Below are 21,091 nucleotides of genomic sequence, written 5' to 3'. Positions count from 1 at the left end.
AACAGCTTAACTTTCAGCTAAATAACTCACCTGCAAGTCCTCTAATTATTTTAAGCATAAATGAGGGCTCCACAACCTATGGTGAGTTGTATATTTCATTATATATTACAATATAATAATGGAAATAAAATGCATAATAAATGTAATGTGTTTGAATCATCCTGAAACCATCTCCTACCTCCTGGTCTGTGGAAAAACTGTCTTCCATGAAAACGATTCCTAGTGCCAAAAAGGTTGGTGATCAGTGGCATAAATGAGTGTATAATACTTACACACTGGCTAGATAAGGACAATTTCAAAAGCAGCAGTGTATCTGACAAAGATTTGCAACCAGCACACACAAAGAACTCCTATAATGCAATAACAGAAATGATATGAACATACCTCACAAAGGAATATACACAGCTAATAACAAGAACATTAAATAGTGCTTGATATGAAAATCACAATCAGGGAAATTAAAATTAAAACCACAATGAGATACCACTTACTTCGTACCAACCAGAACAGCTAAAATAAAAAGCATGGACACTACCATATGTTGATGGATGAAAAACTGGAACTCTTACACATTGCTGATGGGAGTTTAAAATGGTATAACCAGTTTGGAATAATGTAAAGCAGTTTCTTATAAAACTAAACATATACTTAACCTATGACCCAACAATTCTAAGAGGAAAGAAAACATGTGGTCACAAAAAAGACTTCTAGGAAAATGTTCATAGAAGCTTTATTCATATTATCTAAAAACTAGAAAAAGGGGGGGGAAGAGGGGGTTGACTCACAACTGAGGGACACGGTAAGCATTGTAGAGGGGAAGGGCATACCTTTAACCCTTGCTAGGGAGAGGCAAAGATATAAAATGTAATCAAAATGTTTATACTCTCTTGATTTCCTGAAATAAAAAAAAAATTTAAAAAGAGTAAAAACTAGAAAAGGGCCCAGGGGTCCTTCAAAAGAATGGAAAAATTATGGTATACAATGAAATACTATTCACCAATAAAGTAAAACTATTATACACACAATACTGATGAATCCCAAATACATTATGCTGAAAGCCTTACACAAAAAAGCTCATACTTTGGTTCATTTATACAGTTTCTTTGAAATGCATCAAAAATAAGGATTTATAGATGGATATTTTTTAAAGCTTAGTAAAATATGAATTATAGAATCTAGACGGTGCAAATTGGTATTAACTGATCAACACTTAAGTGCACATATAGTAACAACATTCATAGGGTACTGGGCAGATGGGATGGGGGAAGGGGGATGGGTATATACACACCTAATGGGTGCAGTGTGCACTGTCTGGGGGATGGACATGCTTGAAGCTCTGACTCAGTGGGGCAAGGGCGGTATACGTAACCTAAACATTTGTACCCCCATAATAAGCTGAAATAAAAATTAAAAAATCTAGATGGTCGATATATGGATTTTCACTGAACAATTATTTCAACTTCTCTGCAGGTTTAAAAATTTTCATCATAAAATGTTGGAAAAAACAAGCAGTGAGTAAAGGAAAAGAACTAAGTTTACAAAAGCCAGATCTATACCATGCTTCAAAACAACCAGGAAGGAAAAAAACTTCTTGGGTAGTTTTAGCAGAGCTAAAAGAATCAAAGAAAAATCAAAACAAAGTTCAACTGCTGAAGTAAGCAAAACAATTGAATATAAAATAGCCTTTTATCAAGACAAAATTTTTCACTTTGAGATGTCTAATATACCAGAGCAAGGAAATAAAACATTAGTTTAAGTCTAGGTACCTTAGAAGCCTACTACTGGGGTAGAATTTTTTTCTACAATTCTGCAAACAATTTGAAAAACCTGTATTATACAGTTTAGACAAAGCCATTAAGATCTGCGAGAAAAATTTGCTAATTATGTGAAGGGACTGACCACCCATATATCACTAATAAACCAATACTATTAATGAACAGTGTTTGGCTAGAACTGATCTTAATATTTTTACTCATTGGCTGGTCTGAATTCATAAGAATTGATTCAGTTTAACTTCAATATTGTTAAAACACCCCCACCCCCACCTTCACAAAAGGTCTAGACAGTGGCAAGAACCACCTACCAGGATAAAAACCAAACAGCACTTCAACAGTCAGATCCCCTCCAGCAGCCATATGGGAAAGTGAACTCAAAAGTGGTGGTATTAAGAAGTTATTGAAATTGTAAAACTAGAACTGGTTGACTCACCTCAATTAGTTTCAACTACAAATGAATGTTGTGTGTTTAATAAAATTGATTTTACACGTAGCTAGTGAATATTCTTGAGAATTACAGAATTTCAAGAACTCATTTCCTATCCTATAGGCTTCCCTCAAACCTCCAGATGTCTTAAGGTATCTGTGACCCTTATAAAATTCTTCTCTAAAACCTTATAAAATTAATTCTTTTCAGGATTCAGGCCATTTTTTAAAAATTTGAATTATTATTAACTTCATAAACATTTCCTCTCCAGATGGCCTGTTACCAAAGTAGCTTTTCTTTATCATGAAAAATTTCAAAGTATAGCATAATGAACTCAAGCTTCAATAGTTACTATTCAACAGATAGTAAGATACACCTAATCTTCTTTCATTTATAAATCTCATCCTGAGATTTTTTTGTGTTTTTTTTTTTTTTTTTTTTTTTTTTGAGACAGAGTCTCGATTTGTTGCCCAGGCTAGAGTGCCGTGGCATCAGCCTAGCTCACAGCAACCTCAAACTCCTGGGCTCAAGCAATCCTGCTGCCTCAGCCTCCCAAGTAGCTGGGACTACAGGCATGCGCCACCATGCCCAGCTAATTTTTTCTATATATATTAGTTGGCCAATTAATTTATTTCTATATATGGTAGAGACGGGGTCTCGCTCTTGCTCAGGCTGGTTTTGAACTGCTGACTTTGAGCAATCTGCCCACCTCGGCCTCCCAGAGTGCTAGGATTATAGGCGTGAGCCACTGCACCCGGCCTCATCCTGAGATTTTTAACTGACCACATATTTACCACTCTAAAGCAGTTTTAGTCGCACAGTAGGTTAAGTTACCTAAACTTAGATTGACCCTTTTCTGAAGCTATTAGGTTAAGTATGAAATGTCTAATTTCCTTAAGTACCGTTTGATAGTTGGTATCTCTGACGTTTCATTTTGACACTTCTAATTTTTACTGCAAAGTACATCTACGGTCTGAGAAGTTCCATTCTGGTGATTTTATTTTATTTTATTTATTTTATTTTTTGAGACAAAAGTCTCGCTTTTGTTACCCTGGCTAGAGTGAGTGCCGTGGCGTCAGCCTAGCTCACAGCAACTCAAACTCCTCGGCTCAAGCAATCCTCCTGCCTCAGCCTCCCAAATAGCTGGGACTACAGGCATGCATCACCATGCCCGGCTAATTTTTTCTATGTGTATATATTAGTTGGCCAATTAATTTCTATTTATAGTAGAGATGGGGTTTCGCTCTTGCTCAGGCTGGTTTCGAACTCCTGACCTCGAGCAATCCGCCCGCCTCAGCCTCCCAGAGTGCTAGGATTACAGGTGTGAGCCATCTCGCCCAGCCCATTCTGGTGATTTTAATCTGGGAAACGTGCCATCTGGGCAACTTGAGACCAAGGTGGATAATGAGCTGAAAGGTGTAGTGGAAACAAATCCATCTCAACCTATGCATGAATTGGCAGCAAGGTTTGACACTATTATTACAATATTAGACCACTTGAAACAAATCGGCAAGGTAAAGAAGCTAGATAGATGGGTACCACATGAATTAAACAATCATCAGAAGAGAAATCATCTGGAACTTGCCTTTCTTTGCTGTCAAGACATAAAGGCAAATGATTTCTACACCCTATCGTTACATGTGATGAAAAATGGATTCTTTTTGACAATCACAAGTGTTTGCCACAATGGTTGGATAAAGATGAAGTGCTGAAACATCTTCCCACATACAGGCATCCCACACCTCCCTGAAAAGTATTTTAGGAAAAACTGCCTTTGGTAATTGAGGCAGGAGGAAGACAAGTGTTTTAAATTAAGTTGCTCCTACTGAAACTTAACATTATAGGTAGGAGGTAGGGAAACAAGAGGTTGTTCTTTTGCAATTCAGGTTGAGTACCACTTATCCAAAATGATTGTGACTAGAACTGTTTTGGATTTTGGATTATTTGCATTTTAATTACTACTGGTTGTGCATCCTTAATCCAAAATCCAAAAGGTTCCAATCAGCATTTCCTTTGAGCAGCATGTTAGTGCTCAAGGTTTTGAATTTTGCAGCATTTCAGATTAGGGATGCTCAACTAACAGTATTAGTTCTCTTGAATTCTTAGTTTTTATTATAAATGGAAATACAAAAGGCCTCAAAGAGCTTTCATATAAAATGAACTAAATTTGTCCCAGATTTAGAAAAGTCTAGATTAAGTTCACGCTCCACCCTCCCCAATGGACTATTTCATTATTCATGGAGATTTATGTCTGAATTAAGCTCTGATAGTATGGTGTTTACATAAAAAAAAGCCAGGATTTGTTTTATACTTCTATTTCCAAAGCTAGTTAAAGGGTTATGCCTTGATTATAGGCTCCAAGGAAATGAAAGATGTTTTAAATTCATAAGTCTTGAATTTCAACAGTAAGATAGACTCAAATATTTTCATCTCCTGATCAAGGCAGAAAGCCACAATTAATTTTGAGGAAAAATATGTACAGCATAAAATGAATTCTCATTTTTTCCTTGCTATGGAAATTATCCAGCTTTCTACCTTTTGTGTAAGCAGATTTATGTCAGGGAAGAGATAAAGGGTCCCAAACAAACTAAACTACAGTGCCTTTATATATCCTTCCCCCAACAATTCTAAATGGATGAAATATGCTTAACAGTAGAGAAAAGATATCTTTTGTAACAAGGGTAACTAAAGAGGTAATATTTAAACAGAAGTCTACCACTATGTTTGTCCTACAGGCTGATTAAACATGTTAAGTCTTAGGGTTTGTTTGTTTTTTAACCCAGAAAAACCACTTCCTTTTTATCTGGCAGCTGCCTCCAAATACCACAGCAGACTTCTGCAGCAATACAGATTACCCTCACTCCTCCCCCAACAGGAGGACCAGGGCTCACACCTTGATTATTCCTTAGAGAAGACTCATTGTAATACATAAAGAGATTTGTATGATTTAAATAGACCATAAATACTGGTTTTAATTGATAACAATTAGGTCAATCTAGTACACATGTTGATTTGTTTTTAAGTTAATAATGATCATGTGATCAAATTGCATAAACTGGTAATGGAATGCAAGGCAAGGCAAGGCAGCGACCTCGAAGATTGAAATAAAAACAAATCAACTGGAAACCTAACACAGACATGTCTGTCTCAAAACCAGCCAAATTCCAGACCCACATTTTCAAGATAGACTATGACCTTCTAAAATATCCTTTAGAAGCTGTTAGTGAACCACTGATAGCTGAAGATACAGGACAATCACTTGCTGAGTTATGTATATTTTAGAAATGTTATTTAGCACATTGGAAAAACGTTGGGGAGGGGCTGCTCTACGTTATAAGCTTGACTAAAATAAACCTTTGTGAAAAACATAAGATAATTTGTAGGCTGCACAAATTGAGAACATAGGAGGGTTACCAAAGAAGTAGCTAAAACACTAATACACACAGAGTTAGCTTGTTGTAAACAGAAGTGCACTATCATTCATCTTAAAGTTCTCACACGTCAGTTGTAGTGCAAGGACTTCATAAGTTCAAGGACACAAAAATAAAAAAAAAACCCAGTATTATTTATTATGAAGCAGAACCCTTTAACTAGTACACTGGCTTATTTGGAGCTAATATCAATCATCTTGAGAATACACTGAAGATAGGATATCTTCTTTGCAATGGATTCCACTTTCAGTGCTTTCAACTGTTCAAGCACCTCCAGTCCTGGTATCTCAAAATGGTTCTTTTTGCCTGGGGTGTAGCCACAGGGAATAAAGGATAGACTGATTCACAATCATAACTTTTTTAAAAAGGTGATATATTAGGTCATTAAATATGAAATGTCCAATTTCAAATCAGATGTGTAGTGTATTGTATGTCAAACAAGATGCAGTGTAATTAATCAATGGATGTGTCTAAACTATCAACAGTTTTGCCATCTTAATGGTAGCTTATGCCAGCAGTGAAGAAGCCTGGAGAGCAAGTAGCAATGAAATCACAAAAGGCATTTTCCACAGCTTGTTTGTTGAGAATTGAATATTTTTCCTAGCAAGAAGTGGTCCAAAGCCTGGAAGAAGTGGTAGTCAGTTGGTGCAAGGTCTGGTGAATATGGTGGATGACAGAGTTTCTAAGACCAGGCCCTGTAGTAGTTTGAGCAGTATTGTTTGTGCAACATGTGGTTAAGCCTTTTCTTGCGAGAGGACTGGCCTGTCTCTATTGACCAGTCTCAGCTGCTTAATCACAAGCATCCTCATCATTTCCTCCAACTGGTTGCAGCAGACACCTGCTGTAATTGACTGATCAGGTTTCATAAATATGTAGTGGATAATACCAGCACTGGACCACCAAACACACATTGTTTTTTTTCCTGAGGAATATTCAGTTTTCGACTGTGTTTTGGCACTGCATCTTTATCCAACCATTGTGCCAAACACTTGGAATTGTCAAAAAGAATCCATTTTTCATCACATGTAACACAGTGTAGAAATGGTTTGTGTGCATGTCCTGATAGCAAAGGCAAGCAAACTTCAAGACAATTTTTCTTCTGATATTTAATTCATGCAGTACCAATCTATCCAGCTTCTTTATATTGCTGATTTGTTTCAAATGGTCCAATATTGTTGGAATGATGATGTCAAACGCTGCCAATTCATACATAGGTTGAGATGGATTCACTTCCACTGCAGCTTTCAACTAATCATGTCCACCTTGGTCTGAGGTCTCCCAAGTGGCTTTTTCCAGATTAAAATCACCAGAATCGAACTTCTCAAATCATCAACATACTGTGTGTTCATTAGCCACATCCTTCTCAAACACTTTGCTGATATTTTGAACTGTCTGGACTGCATTGGTTCCATGATGCAACTCATATTCAAAAATAATACAAATTTTTGACTTATCCATGGTTTCAAAAATATTGCTCTGAAAAAAATCTGAAAGATCATCACAAGCCAAATTGTGTGTTTGAAAGAATGAGGATGTACTATCACAAAAATGAAAAAAGAAATGTCAAAGTGAAACATCACAGATATCAATTTTTAAGGAAATTGAACATTTCATACTTAATAACCTAACAAATAGGTTTTGTGGCAACCAAAAACAACTTTTAAATAGCTGTTTGTCATGGAAGATACAGTAAAGCCTTCAGGACAAATTACCCCACAAGATCAATACAGAACATCTTGTAGTCTCTTCTGGTAGATGAAAGGGAGAAGGCAAAAAGGGCTGAACAAATATGCCTCACAGAAAGTCAGAGACAAGCCAGGCTTTGAGAGATACAAGGTAAGTCTAAAAACAAAGACAGCAGTAGATGACAACTATTGGAAGTATAGGATAATGAGAATGTAAGCCTAGATCAAAGTACCATAAGGGGATGACAGATGTTTTTAAAAAACAGAAATACAACCTAAAAGGAACATTCTCATGAGAAAAGAACTAGCTATGGAGTATACATTGCAGTGATTTGAGATTAAATAACATTTCAAGCAGCCCTGCAACTATTCCCTACCAGTTCATGCTATAAATTCCCATTCTTTTGCAACCAAAATGCCAGGGAAAAAACATGTTGAAACCACCAAATGTCTGGTACTCTTTGCTGCCATAAAAAAGAAAATCCCACGCATTTTGGCAATTTTAAATGCTAGTTTTTATTTACTGCTAACTGTGCAAAAGACACCAATTCAATACTGTGCAGTAAAACACTTACATAAATCTAATATTAAACAATAGCATATGGGATAAGTTTAAAGCAGAGTAAGTCTTCAAAACTGATAAATATTACAGAACATAACTCAGTTCAGACAATTCTTAAGACACTTGAAGAGCTCTCCTCATTTAATATTCAGTGAGTTACCCAGAAGCAAATGCTCTTGGTTTTGTTTTACTTTCTAGAAAAAAGTGGAAGTTATTCAAATTCTGCATGGTTTAACATGATATATGAACCAAGGAAATAGTTTGTATGATTTATTCCTTTTATCAACTGGTATCATCAGCTAATACAAAGTTGACAAGCTGGCTGACAGGAAAATAGCTGAATACAATGAACTATGCTCAATACTGGGCTAGTTGTACATCCATCTCAATTTCCTTATTTATAGCCCTAAGTCATATTTCTTTATCTTAAAGTACTATTTTAAATCAAAAGATAAAATAATCTTAAAGACAGATACAATAATAACCACTCTAACCATTTAAAGCACTTAAACATCAAACAAAAAATAACTTTTTAAAAACCCAAACAGCAAGAAAATGGCAGTGCAAGAATATGTCATACTGCTGAATCTTACATATTCTGAGGTACATAATGAGAAGCTGAGGGAGGTGAAGCAATATAGCCAATTGGCCCAGGATTTATAGCACCATGAATTTGAGAACTACCATATGCTGCACCAATTGGATGCCAGGGGGCAACAAAGGGATAATCTGGCACAACAGGAAGGCAGGAATCAAACCCTGGCAAAGGTGGCTGCCCATAGGGATCTGACATTACTGGATAATAGACTGCTCCATGAGGGATAGATGTAGGGTCAGCATTCAGAAAAGTACCTGAAACAAAGAATATATAAAGTACACTTTATATACAAAAATACACTAAAAGAGAACCATATGCAACATAAACATGTTCTTAAAGGTGAAAATAAAATTTATCATTAATTATAAGAAAGATCACAGCACGGGCATGAGCACTTTAAATATAAACAATAGTGACTAAAACAGGCTACCAAAAGATTATATGAAAATTTCCAAATTTAAAAACTGTAAATATGTGCCTGTGTGTATATATGTCAAATCTATTCTACCTATAGATAGCTATCTTCCTGGGTGATTTAGTATCAACAGGCTAAATACATAAACATGCTCTAGAGTCTAGTTGATTAAGCTCTTCTAAAAGGTAGTCATAATTAGGTTATCCAATAGTTTCACAGTATAACACATATCATCCAAATAACCATTTTGTACCACTTGAGCAATGAAAAACTCAGTCAGAGCTACACTTAAAGGCATAGTTCTAAAGAGCATCCTAAAAGTGTCATCTACTGAATGTCATTACAATCCTAGTATCATTTTAATTTTATAGCACTTGTGCTACCATGAGTCAATTCCAGTGGAACAGTGTTCTGACCTTGCTATAGTGACTATACATAATAGTCAAAAAGGAATTTCTTGGGCTTAGATTAGTTCATTCTGTGAAATTCAGACTACCACTGTCTCATGGTTTACACTACAATTAAAAATAGATAGTATATTGTATAAAGTATGCAATAAAGGTTGCCATTTTATTTTTTATTACAGTGGATATCATACCAGCACTCTAGGGATTAAGATTCTATAGTGCTAATAACATTCCAAAACCATTAATATACTTTAAAAAGGGAGAAGAGAAAAGAAATTAGCATTCCTAATATACACCAGACACCATATACTTATACATAAGGTCTCAATTAGTTCTTTTAACAACCATGGGAAGTCAGATATTTCCCATGTTATAGAAAATCAAGCTTAGGGAGGTTTAACTTAGTGGAGATCACAATCATCAAGTGGCCTGGAGTGTGAAAACACATTTGGTTAGGTTAGTTTCACATGGTTTCTTCTATCTCTTGCTGATTCTTTCCAGGAAGAGCAGTCAGATGATACTATTCTAAACTCCTCCAAATGCATCCCCATCTGTACTATACTGTGAACTCATAAAGCAACTATTTTTATGGTTTAACACAGTGGTTCTCAAACATTTTGGACTCAGGATCCCTTTACACTCATAAAAATTGAGAACCCTGGCCGGGCGTGGTGGCTCACGCCTTGAATCCCAGCACTCTGGGAAGCTGAGGCGGGCGGATCGCTTGAGGTCAGGAGTTCAAAACCAACCTGAGCAACAGCAGGAGCCAGACCCTGTCTCTATTAAAAATAGAAAGAAATTAATTGGCCAACTAAAAATATATAAAAAAAAATTAGCTGGGCATGGTGGCACATATGTCTGTAGTCCCATCTATTCAGGAGGTTGAGGCAGGAGGATTGCTTGAGCCGAGGAGTTTGAGGTTGCTGTGAGCTAGGCTGACACCACGGCATTCTAGCCTGGGCAACAGAGTGAGAGACTGTCTGGGAAAAAAAAATTGAGAACCCCAAATAGCTTTTATTTATGTGGGTTATATCATTCAATATTTTACATATTAAGAGTTAAAATTAGAAAGTTAAAAATATTTATTAATTCATATAAACATAGCCCATTACATGTTAACACAAACTTTTTGTGAAAAATAAGTTTATTTTCCAAAATGAAAAAAATTAATGAGAAGAGTGTCTTGGTTTGTACACTTGTGCATATTCCTAATATATAGTTTAATGGGAGACAGCTGGATTCTCACATATGCTTCTGTATTATATGCTGTTTTAGTTGAAATATATGAAGTAATCTGGCCTCACAGAGAGATGTAGTTGGAAAAGCAAAGTCCTTTAATAACTAGCCTTTCCTGACAATTGTAGATATTTTTTTTTTTTTTTTTTTTTTGAGACAGCGTCTCGCTTTGTTGCCCAGGCTAGAGTGAGTGCCATGGCGTCAGCCTAGCTCACAGCAACCTCAAACTCCTGGGCTCAAGCAATCCTCCTGCCTCAGCCTCCCGAGTAGCTGGGACTACAGGCATGTGCCACCATGCCCGGCTAATTTTTTGTATATATATTAGTTGGCCAATTAATTTGTTTCTATTTATAGTAGAGACGGGGTCTCGCTCTTGCTCAGGGTGGTTTCGAACTCCTGACCTTGAGCAATCCGCCCGCCTCGGCCTCCCAGAGTGCTAGGATTACAGGCGTGAGCCACCGCGCCTGGCCTGTAGATATTTTTTGATGGTACACCAAAACTGCACAAGTGATAGTTTCTCAAAGGTCAGTTGCAATGTGGAGTTTTTATACTGTTACATTAAAAAAAAAAAACACATGGTTTTATCTTGCACTTTGGAAAGATCTTTGACAAATCAGGAATGAGTAACATGATGTACTGGTAATTGGGAAACTACAACTTCACTGAGTTATACAGATTTAACAAATGTTGACACATTATACAATTTAAGAAACTATATTCAGCTCCGCCTATTTTAGGAGTTTTAATTATTGGGAAGCTGTCAAGCTCATAAGGGCAGGTACAAGTTTTCCAAAACTCTAATTTTTATTTGAAAGCTAGTATTTTATCTTTGACAACAAATATTACCAGTTGTTTTTCTGAAGTGACAAGCTCACTTTGTTCATGTTTGGAAATGTTGGCCAGATCAACCAAGACTGAATAATCAGTTTGTCTATCACTCTTTCAAGTAAAGAGTATTCCATGGAAAAAAGTCAGCTAATTCAACTCATAACTCAATAGTATAAGCCCTTTTCCTTAATAATCATATTTCATTCAACATGCAGAAATGTTTTATGGAGAGTTCCTATTTTGTGACAAAGACAATTAAATACAATTTTTCAAGAATAAAACTCTGTAAACATAAGAATGCCTTTCAGTAAACAAAAAGAAATTGGCGTTTTTGTACCATGAGTGTACGGTAGTGAGGAAGATACTGATTACTAGCAGAGTTTGGTGCCAGTGTCAATTTGTACTTAGCGGCCAGGTTTTTTATAACCACCACTGATTTTTATACCCTAAATGCAAATACAACACAGTGAAAGGGGCAAATAAAAGACTAGTATTACTGTGATTCTTTGGGCCTCATGAATCCCTTGAAGGAGTTTTAGGTACCCCAAGGGGTCCACATATCATGTCTTGAGAACCACTGGTCTAGTATATGGACCTAATGAAAATCTGAAGGCTATTAAATTACACACAATAAAATCTAGCTGTCTTTCTTGCCAGCAATCTTATTACAAACTCACCATTTGCTGATGTGTCCGCCTGTGCGCCATCTGCTCTCCCTGCCTCACCATACAAGTGAGGAATGGTTTGATCTACCAGAGGAAGTGGCTCAGTATAGACTGGATAATTCTCTACATGAAACTGCTGCTGCATCTGTGGCACATAGACCATGGAGTGCCAGTAGTTATGGTGATAGCACTTGAACAAGAAAGGGCAACAAAAAACAAAAAGTTACTGATCTCTATTCTTAACACAGTACAGTTCCTCACTAAAAAAAAAATGAAAAAACTGGGCCATGATTTTCAGGTGAAGCAGCAATGGCTTTTTTTTTAACCTAAAAGACTTAACATTTAGAAAGTCTATTCTCTATCACAACTTTAAGGTCTTCTGTTACATTTGTATCTCATATTTGGACCAAGGAATTCTTTTAGGAAAGTGCCCTGAGGAAATTAGATATACGCAAAGACATGTATACAAAGACATTTTTAATAACATTTTTAAAAGCAAAAATGTTGAACAACGTAAGTAACAATGGGGAACTGGGTGAATGAATATGATGAAATACTATATAAGCAATAAAAATTATGCTGTCAAATATATAAAGAAAAAATCCAAGTGTTGTTAAAACATTACATTATACAGCATAATCTACATTGTGTAAAATATAAGAAAGTCATAAGGAAATATGACTTTCCTTCATAAGGAAAGTATACAGTGGTTAGGCAGGTGGTTTTGGTTTTCTTTATACCTTTGTATTTTCTAAATGGACTACAATGGATGCTATTAATTCTAATATAAAATATATTAAAATATCAGACAGGAGGATCGCTTGAACCCAGGAGACAGAGACTGCAGTGAGCTACAATCATACCACTGCACAGTGAGACCTTTCTTTAAATATATACAAACACATATACATAAACTATTCAGCATTTCTTGGTATTCCCGTGATTTAAAGGCAAGAGAATATTTAAAATGCCCCTGTTTTGTGAAATAGACTACAAAATTTCCACATGTGACTATAATAAACTAACATAACTGAATGGGCAAATAGTTTATCAATTTTTGAAATTGCATTTAGGAAAAATAGTCTCAAAGAACAAAAAGCCACCCTACAACCCAATTTATAGATGTGTACTATCTGGGGAGACAGTTTTCTGGCATTGACATGTGTAAGGCTTTAGGAAAATCTGTGTCAGGGAATATAAACTAATCTAAGCATTATCTAGGAGACCATATAGCTTATCATCTGCCAAATCTTAAGATGCATTTTTTCTTTTCAGTAAGTATTCCATTTTATTATGTTAGAAGTGTATTTCAGGGGGAAAATGATCCCTGAAAGAACAAAAGCTTTCACCTCAAATCGGAGATACCTTCAGTGATATCAAGACATTTGTCAGTACCTGTGCCTCGACAACTCAGGGGAGTGGTGAAAAGCAGTGTTTGGCAAATATACACGAGTGCTTTAAAAATAATACAACTCTTTAAATGTCTTTGAATCACTCTGATTACTTTTCACATAAAATGCAGAAACAGTCATAAAATATTTTAAGCAACCAGGATAACATTTATTTTGACACAGAAAAACACAGTGAACGGTTGATATATGTTAAATATGAAGGTTAATCTAACATATGCTGAGGTTGTGCTGCTTAGAGCCCAGTCCCCACTCTCTTCAATTTAACAACAATTTTACATTAAGAGAAACTGAAGCACAGGGAGGCTAGAGTAGAAAACTTACCTATATCATCATCTTAGGTCTCTTAGAAATTAAATTTTCAGCCCTCTCATGTGTTCTCGGCTTTTGAAGGCCAAGAGTCTGATTATCAAAATAGCTTATATTTTTAATATAGAGCTCATCAAAGCAATTGTAACATGATCCTTACCTGCAATCCAAGATTGAAATAGTACTGCAAAACTCTTGTATCTACAATTAAAAAATTTAAATTTAGTGACTAGATTGACATAAGCAATTAGAACTATTATTTAAAAGCTTCCTCTTTGAGCATTAAGGTAAGTATCAATGTAGTCTTCCTACACTGACACCACACTCAACTCTACCTTATGGCAAATGACCATTTACCTACCAATATATGTAAGATCATTTTCTGATCCAAGGTTTAATCACCAAATACAACTTTATTTCTAGTCTTAATATTAGGCAGGTGTTACAGGAATACCACTCTGTTAATATTTAGGAAGAATCCAGTAAGAGCATTTTCTTGCTTATTTCAAAGAAAATTCTACTTTAATACAACTTTACTACATAAGCAATCATTTTGGTCCTCAGTTGCTAGTGCTATTATATAGTACAAACTAATGCTTCACTGATTCTGAGATTAATGATGCCTTCTGAGACAACTAGCACAATATGAAAATATTTACCTTGTTTTTATTTATCATGACTAACATAACTACCACTAGAACTCTAAAGAGAAGGCAATGAGCAACATAATTCAAAATGAGTTATATCCTAAGGTGATAAAATTTCTTACAATACCCTTTCTTATACTTGGAGACTCCATATATATAAAAATGTTTACAGCCATTTTTCAAAGAATAAGCTTGTATTATGATTATTATGTGAGAGTATAGTATAAAGTCTAATGCTCAAGCTAAAGAATATGAAAAGATAAGAGCAGGAAGTAAATTCACAAGTGTCATAAGATTCTACTCCTTGGTACATATATCAACAAAATAACTTATATGCAAATGTCCATTGCAGTATTAACAGCCCAAAAGTGGAAGCACCCCAAATGTCTATCAACTGATAGATAAAATACAGTACAGGCATACCTCAATATTGTGGGTTTGGTTCCAGAGCACCATAATAAAGTGAATATTGCAGTAAAGCAAGTCACACAAATTTTTGATTTCCCAGTACCTACAGAAGTTATGTTTATACTATACTGCAGTCTTCTTAAGTGTGCAATAGCATTAGATCTATAAAACCAACATACATACTTTAAAAAACAGTTTATTGCTAAAAATGCTGACACAGAAATATGAAGTGAGCACAGGACCGTTGGAAAAATCGTGCCAAAAGATTTGTTCAACATGGAGTTGCCACAAACCTTCAACTTGTGGTAAAATGCAATTATATGCAAAGGGCAATAAAGCAAACCACAGTAAAACTAGGTATGTCTGTATCTCCGTAATAGAATATTATTCAGCCATAAAAAAAGAACGAAGTACTGACACAAGCTACAACATGGATGAACCTTGAAAACATTATGCTAAGCGAAAGAAGCTGGTTGCAAAAGATCACATATTGAATGATTTCATTTACATGAAATGTTCACCATAGGCAAATCCATAGAGACAGAAAGTAGTAGAGTGATTGCTAGGGCCATGGAGAATAAGGAACACCTGCTAATGTTTACAAGGCACCTTTGGGGGATTAATAGAAATTAGATGGAAGAGTGGATAGGGAAAGAATTTGAGTAGAATCATAATGCCGGCAAAGGCTTAGAATAGACAGTCAGGTGCAGAGTTCATGTAAGAATAGAAAAAGATAAGTTGGAATGGAGTAGAGACTAGATTGTGAAAAGTCATAAATGCCATACTTAATCTGTTGAACTTTAATCTACAGAAACTGTGGAATCATTGAAGGTTTCTGAGCTAGGAAGAGACAGGAGTACAGATACAGGAGCAGTGAGACCAACTGGGAACTACTCTAATGGTTCAGGGATGAGGTGATAAAGGCATGACCTATGAAAGAGGCAGTGGATATTTTTAAAAACTCACTGTGAAAGAGATTTTTAATAAGTCAGCCAAGATTAACATACAACAATCAACTGTATTTTTTACATACTAGCAGCACAAAATGGCAAAATGAAAGTTTAAAAATTCTATTACTACAGCACCAAAACTCCAAATACAGAGTAACACATTTAACAAAAAATATAGAAGACTGCTACACCAAAAAAAAAAAAAAAAAAGAATAGTGAGAAACCAAAGAAGACATAAATAAACAGACACATAGACTGTGTTCATGGATTCAAAGAGACAATATTGTTAGAGTGGTAATTCTCCCCAAACTGAGCTATAGATTCAACGCAATCCCAAATTCCCAGGTTTTTTATTGGAGGGGGTCCTAAAAATTGATGATCAAAGAGAAATGCAAATTTTACCACCTGACTTCAAAAAACAGTAAAATGACAGTGTGGTACTGGCATAAGCATTAAAAAACAGATGAATGCAAAAGAAGAAAGCTCAGAAACAGACCTACACTTAAAACAGTCATTTGATTTTTTACTAAAACACCAAAGTGATCTAATGAAAAAGGAAAATCTGTTTCACAAATGGTACTGCTAGAATAGTGGATATCCATAAAGAAAAGAAAAAAAAACTCAACCCCCATCTCATACCATTCACAAAAATTAATTTGAGATGGATGGATGACCTAAACATAAAATGAAAAACAAAGCTTTTAGAGGAAACCATATTAATATCATCTTCATGACTTGGTGATACACAAAAGTTTCTTTCTTAGGCTAGAGAAAACAATAAACAAAAAAATTGATTAATTTCATTGCTATTACAATCCTCTGCACATCAAAGGACATCATGAAGAAAATAGATAAGCCATAGAATAAGAGCAAATATTCACAAAACATACCTGACAAAAAGACTAGTATCCAGAATGTGCAACAAACTTCCAAAATTCAGTAACAAGCAACCCAATATAAAAATTGTCATGTGAACACTTTTCAAAAATACGCAAATGGCCAATAAGCACATGAAAAAAGTAATCAAACTGGATATCCACATGCAAAAATCTGAATCTATACACAGACCTTACACCCCTAATAAAAATTCACTCAAAATGGATCATAGACATAAACATAAAACACAAAACTATAAAACCCCTAGAGGATAACACAGAAAAAAATCTAGATGACTCTGGGTATGGCAATGATTTTTTAAGATATAACACCACAGGCATGATCCATGAAAGAAATAATTGATGAGTTGGACTTCATTAAAACCATAAACATCTGCTCCGGAAAAGACACTGTCAAGAGAATGGAAAGACAAGCCACAGATTGGGAGAAAATCTTTACAAAGACATACCTGAAAAAGGACTGCTTATCCAAAATATACAAAGAACTCTTAAAACTCAGTAAGAAAAGAACCCAATTTAAAAAATGGGTCAAAGACCTTAACAGATACCTCAATAAAGATGATATACAGATGGCAAATATGCACATGAAAAGATGCTCCACATCAGATGTCATAAGAGAAATGCAAATTAAAACAGTGAGATACCACACATTTATTAGAATGGCAAAAATCTAGAACAATGACAACACCAAATGCTGGCATGAATGTGGAGCAACAGGAACTCTCCTTCATTGCTGGTAGGAACAAAGATGGTCTTGCCACTTTAGAAGACAGTTTGACAGTTTCTTTAAAAACTAAACTCTCTTACCATTTGATCCAGCAATCATGATCCCTGGTATTTACCCAAGGGAGTTAAAAACACATTTCCACACAAAACCCTGCACATGGATATTTAGGGCAACTTTATTCATAATTGTCCGAACTTGGAAGCAACCAAGATATCCTCTGGTAGGTGAATGGATATATAAACCAAGGTACATCCAGACAATGGATTATTTGGCATTCAAAAGAAATAAGCCATCAAGCCATAAAAGACATGGAGGAACCTTAAATGCCTATTACTAAGTATACGGCATCCTGGAAATGTCAAAACTATAGGGACAGTAAAAAGATCAGTGATTGCCAAGGGCTGTGGCAAGATGAACAGGTGGAGCACAGACAATTTTTACGGCAGTGAAAATACTCTGCATGATGTTATAATGGTGGATATATGTCATTATACATTTGTCCAAACTCATGAAAGTATAACAGCAAGAGTGAACCCTAATATACACTATGGCCTTTGAGTGATAATGATGTGTCAATTGTAGGTTCATCAATTGTAACAATGTACCACTCTGGTGGGGGATAGTCATATATGGAAGGCTATGCATCTGTGGGAGGAGGTGGTAAAATGGATACCTCTATGTCTTCCCCTCAATTTTGATGTGAACAAAAAACTACTCTACAAGAAAGTTTTTTTAAAGTATTCGTTATCAGTCACCAGAATGGCTAAAATTAAATAAAGTAACAACACTAAATACTGGTGAGGATGAGAAACTACTGAAATTCTTATATATTGCTGATAGAAATACAAAATGGTACAACTGTGGAAAACTGAGTTACTTATAAAATTAAACACACCTGTCTATGACCCAGCAATTCCAATGCTAGGTATTTGCTAAAAGGAAATAAAAAACATACATTCACAAAGGCTTTTATAAGAATGTTCACAGCAGCTTCATTCCTAATAGCCCTAAACTGGAAATAGCTCAGTTGTCTATCAACAATACTACCCAGCAATAAAAGCAAATGTACCAAAATATGCAACATCATGGATAAGGCTCAAAAACATGCTGCCAAGTTTCTATAGAAATCATTTACTATATGATTATACTATATGAAATTCTAAAACAGGTAAAACTAATAGGTGGTGGAAAAAAAAAACAGAACAGTGGCTGCCTCTGGGGGAGAAATGGGGATGGGCATAGAGAAAAACCGGGAAAGGGCATGAAGGAACTTTGTGGAATAATGGTAATATTTTATACCTTGATGGAGATTTGGGTTACATATGTACATGCATGCATTTGTTAAAATTCAGCTAGTGTTCATTTCAGTTCTGTGCATTTCATTATATGTAAACTTTACATCAAAAGGAAAAACTAGATACTGAACTCAAGTTAATATGTACACTGAAGTTTTTATGGGGAAATACATTGATGGCTACAATTTACTTCTAAATTCATCAAAAATAAGACGGATTTTATTAACAGAGACGGAGGGAAAGATGAACAGAAATGTGATGATAAGGTACAGTTAAACATTAATGACAGAATCTAGGTGTTCTCTGCTGCTCTAGCAGCACATGATGATATGGCATTTGTCCCCCCTTTGTCCTTCCATTCTTTCTGCCATGTGAAGACACGTACATGGCACTATCTATGATGAACAGGTTTTTACCAGAAAACAAACCTTCCAGTGCCTTGATCTTGGACTTTCCAGCCTCCAGGACTATGAGAACATAAATTTCTTTCATTTATAAATTACCAAAAAAGAATCTCAATGGTATATATATGACTATGCATTTTAAAATTCAATTGTGATGAACATTTGAATATTTTCATAATAAAATTTTGGAAAAATGCAAAACCAACATTATGTGGTGACCGAGTACATATTGGGTACAAGGAGGTAAGGGAGAGGAGAGGAATAAAGGAATTAGAGTTTAGATACTGGGTAAATTAGTTGGAAATAACACTTAACAAAATAATAAACTGAGGAGGAAAGTCAACGTTTTGTGGCCTAAGGAGGAGATAAATATGAGGAATTTCATTATAGATATTTTAAGTTTGAAATGAAAACTAAAGCTCAGTGAAAATATTTAGCAAGTAGCTGGAGACAAGTAATTGCAATTTCCAAGGCCAAGGCTAGTTAGATTTAGGAAATCAACTACACAGAAGTAATAATGAAGTTTAAAGGTAGGCGAAAAGTTGAAGAACATCTTGGTGACTACTTTAGGGGCTGGGAAAAAATCCCAAAATAGAATAGAGAAGTAGCTAGAAATATCAAAAGAATGTTATGGCAAAGGAAGTATATGTAAGTTACAAACAACTCTCAACTACAATTCTCTTTTGAAAAATATTGCCACATTGAGAGGTAACAAAGAATTTCTGATGGAAAATTACTCCTTAGTTGTTTAAGAAAACAAAAGCACACAGCTGAAATCCAAGGCTTTAAAATTTAGTTGGACCCCTAAATATCAAAGATTTCAACAATTTCATAGCCATGTGGAAAGAATTTAAGAAATGAAGAAAATTTTAATACTGACTTCTGCTTTTCAAGAAACATCATTAAGAAAAGCAAAGATATCCATTTGATAATCTTCTTTAGGACAGACATGTAGCTACCCAAAAATGCAGCATGAGTCAACTAACCATCCACTTATTGATTAGGCTTTCAGTTTTTTGTTTTTTTTTTTTTATTTTTTTTTGAGACAGAGTCTCGCTTTGTTGCCCAGGCTAGAGTGAGTGCCATGGCATCAGCCTAGCTCACAGCAACCTCAAACTCCTGGGCTCGAGTGATCCTTCTGCCTCAGCCTCCCGGGTAGCTGGGACTACAGGCATGCGCCACCATGCCCGGCTAATTTTTATATATATATATTAGTTGGCCAATTAATTTCTTTCTATTTATAGTAGAGACGGGGTCTCGCTCTTGCTCAGGCTGGTTTTGAACTCCTGACCTTGAGCAATCCGCCCGCCTCGGCCTCCCAAGAGCTAGGATTACAGGCGTGAGCCACAGCGCCCGGCCGGCTTTCAGTTTTTGATTGTTCCTTTCTTTAATCACTTACCTAATCATTAAACTCTCAAGTCAATTTCCATTTGTTTCCCCACCTACCTAGCCATAGAGGTCAACCAAAGATAGATATGCTCTAAAATTAAAAAAAAAAAATCCTCAGGTCTAAATAACTCTCACCCAAGTCTTAAAATCTACTTACCTTGAGGCAGATCACTGCCACTTGGATCACAGGAATAAGGTGGAGGTGGTGGTGGTAAGCCTGAAGTGTCTCCCACATCAAGAAGAGGAGGAGGGGGAGGAGGAGGAGGTGGTGGTGGCGGTGGCGGTGGTGGTAGAGAGGCGGCAGCAGCAGGAATAGGAACAGAATGGTATGGATAGGATGGTGAGGCAATCACTAACAAAAACAAACAAACAAAAAAAGTAGCAATGCACAACTCCTTATAAACAGTAGCTCATCTTGTACTTTTCTTGTGTCACTGAGGTCAAAGAACACTTCTTTTTCAAAAAAAAATTATTTCAGAATGTTACAGGTCTACAAATGTTTTGGTTACATTAGCTGCTTTTGTACAGTTTGAGTCAAAGTTATAAGTGTGCCCATCACCCAGATAGTGTGCACTGTATCCGTCAGGTGTGAATTTACCCTTCCCCTCCCACCTCCTCCCCCGTCCCA

At 35.7% G+C, this 21,091-nt stretch overlaps 1 protein-coding gene across 1 annotated transcript in view; it reads right to left on the bottom strand.

The window, feature by feature from the left end:
* Positions 1-3,376: 3,376 nt before the first annotated feature.
* The window catches only part of ALG13 (ALG13 UDP-N-acetylglucosaminyltransferase subunit), a 78,310-nt gene continuing 60,595 nt past the window's right edge, over positions 3,377-21,091 (bottom strand). The window contains 4 exon segments of the mRNA XM_020284867.2: positions 3,377-8,732; positions 12,042-12,219; positions 13,908-13,948; positions 20,621-20,815. Coding sequence (XP_020140456.1) covers positions 8,470-8,732; positions 12,042-12,219; positions 13,908-13,948; positions 20,621-20,815 — 677 coding nt within the window. The 3' untranslated portion in view covers positions 3,377-8,469.

This window comes from Microcebus murinus, chromosome X (assembly GCF_040939455.1).
Source record: "Microcebus murinus isolate Inina chromosome X, M.murinus_Inina_mat1.0, whole genome shotgun sequence".
In the NCBI taxonomy this organism is placed as follows: domain Eukaryota; kingdom Metazoa; phylum Chordata; class Mammalia; order Primates; family Cheirogaleidae; genus Microcebus; species Microcebus murinus.
Note: the sequence above shows the minus strand (reverse complement) of the source record. Positions and strands in the feature narration are given on the sequence as shown.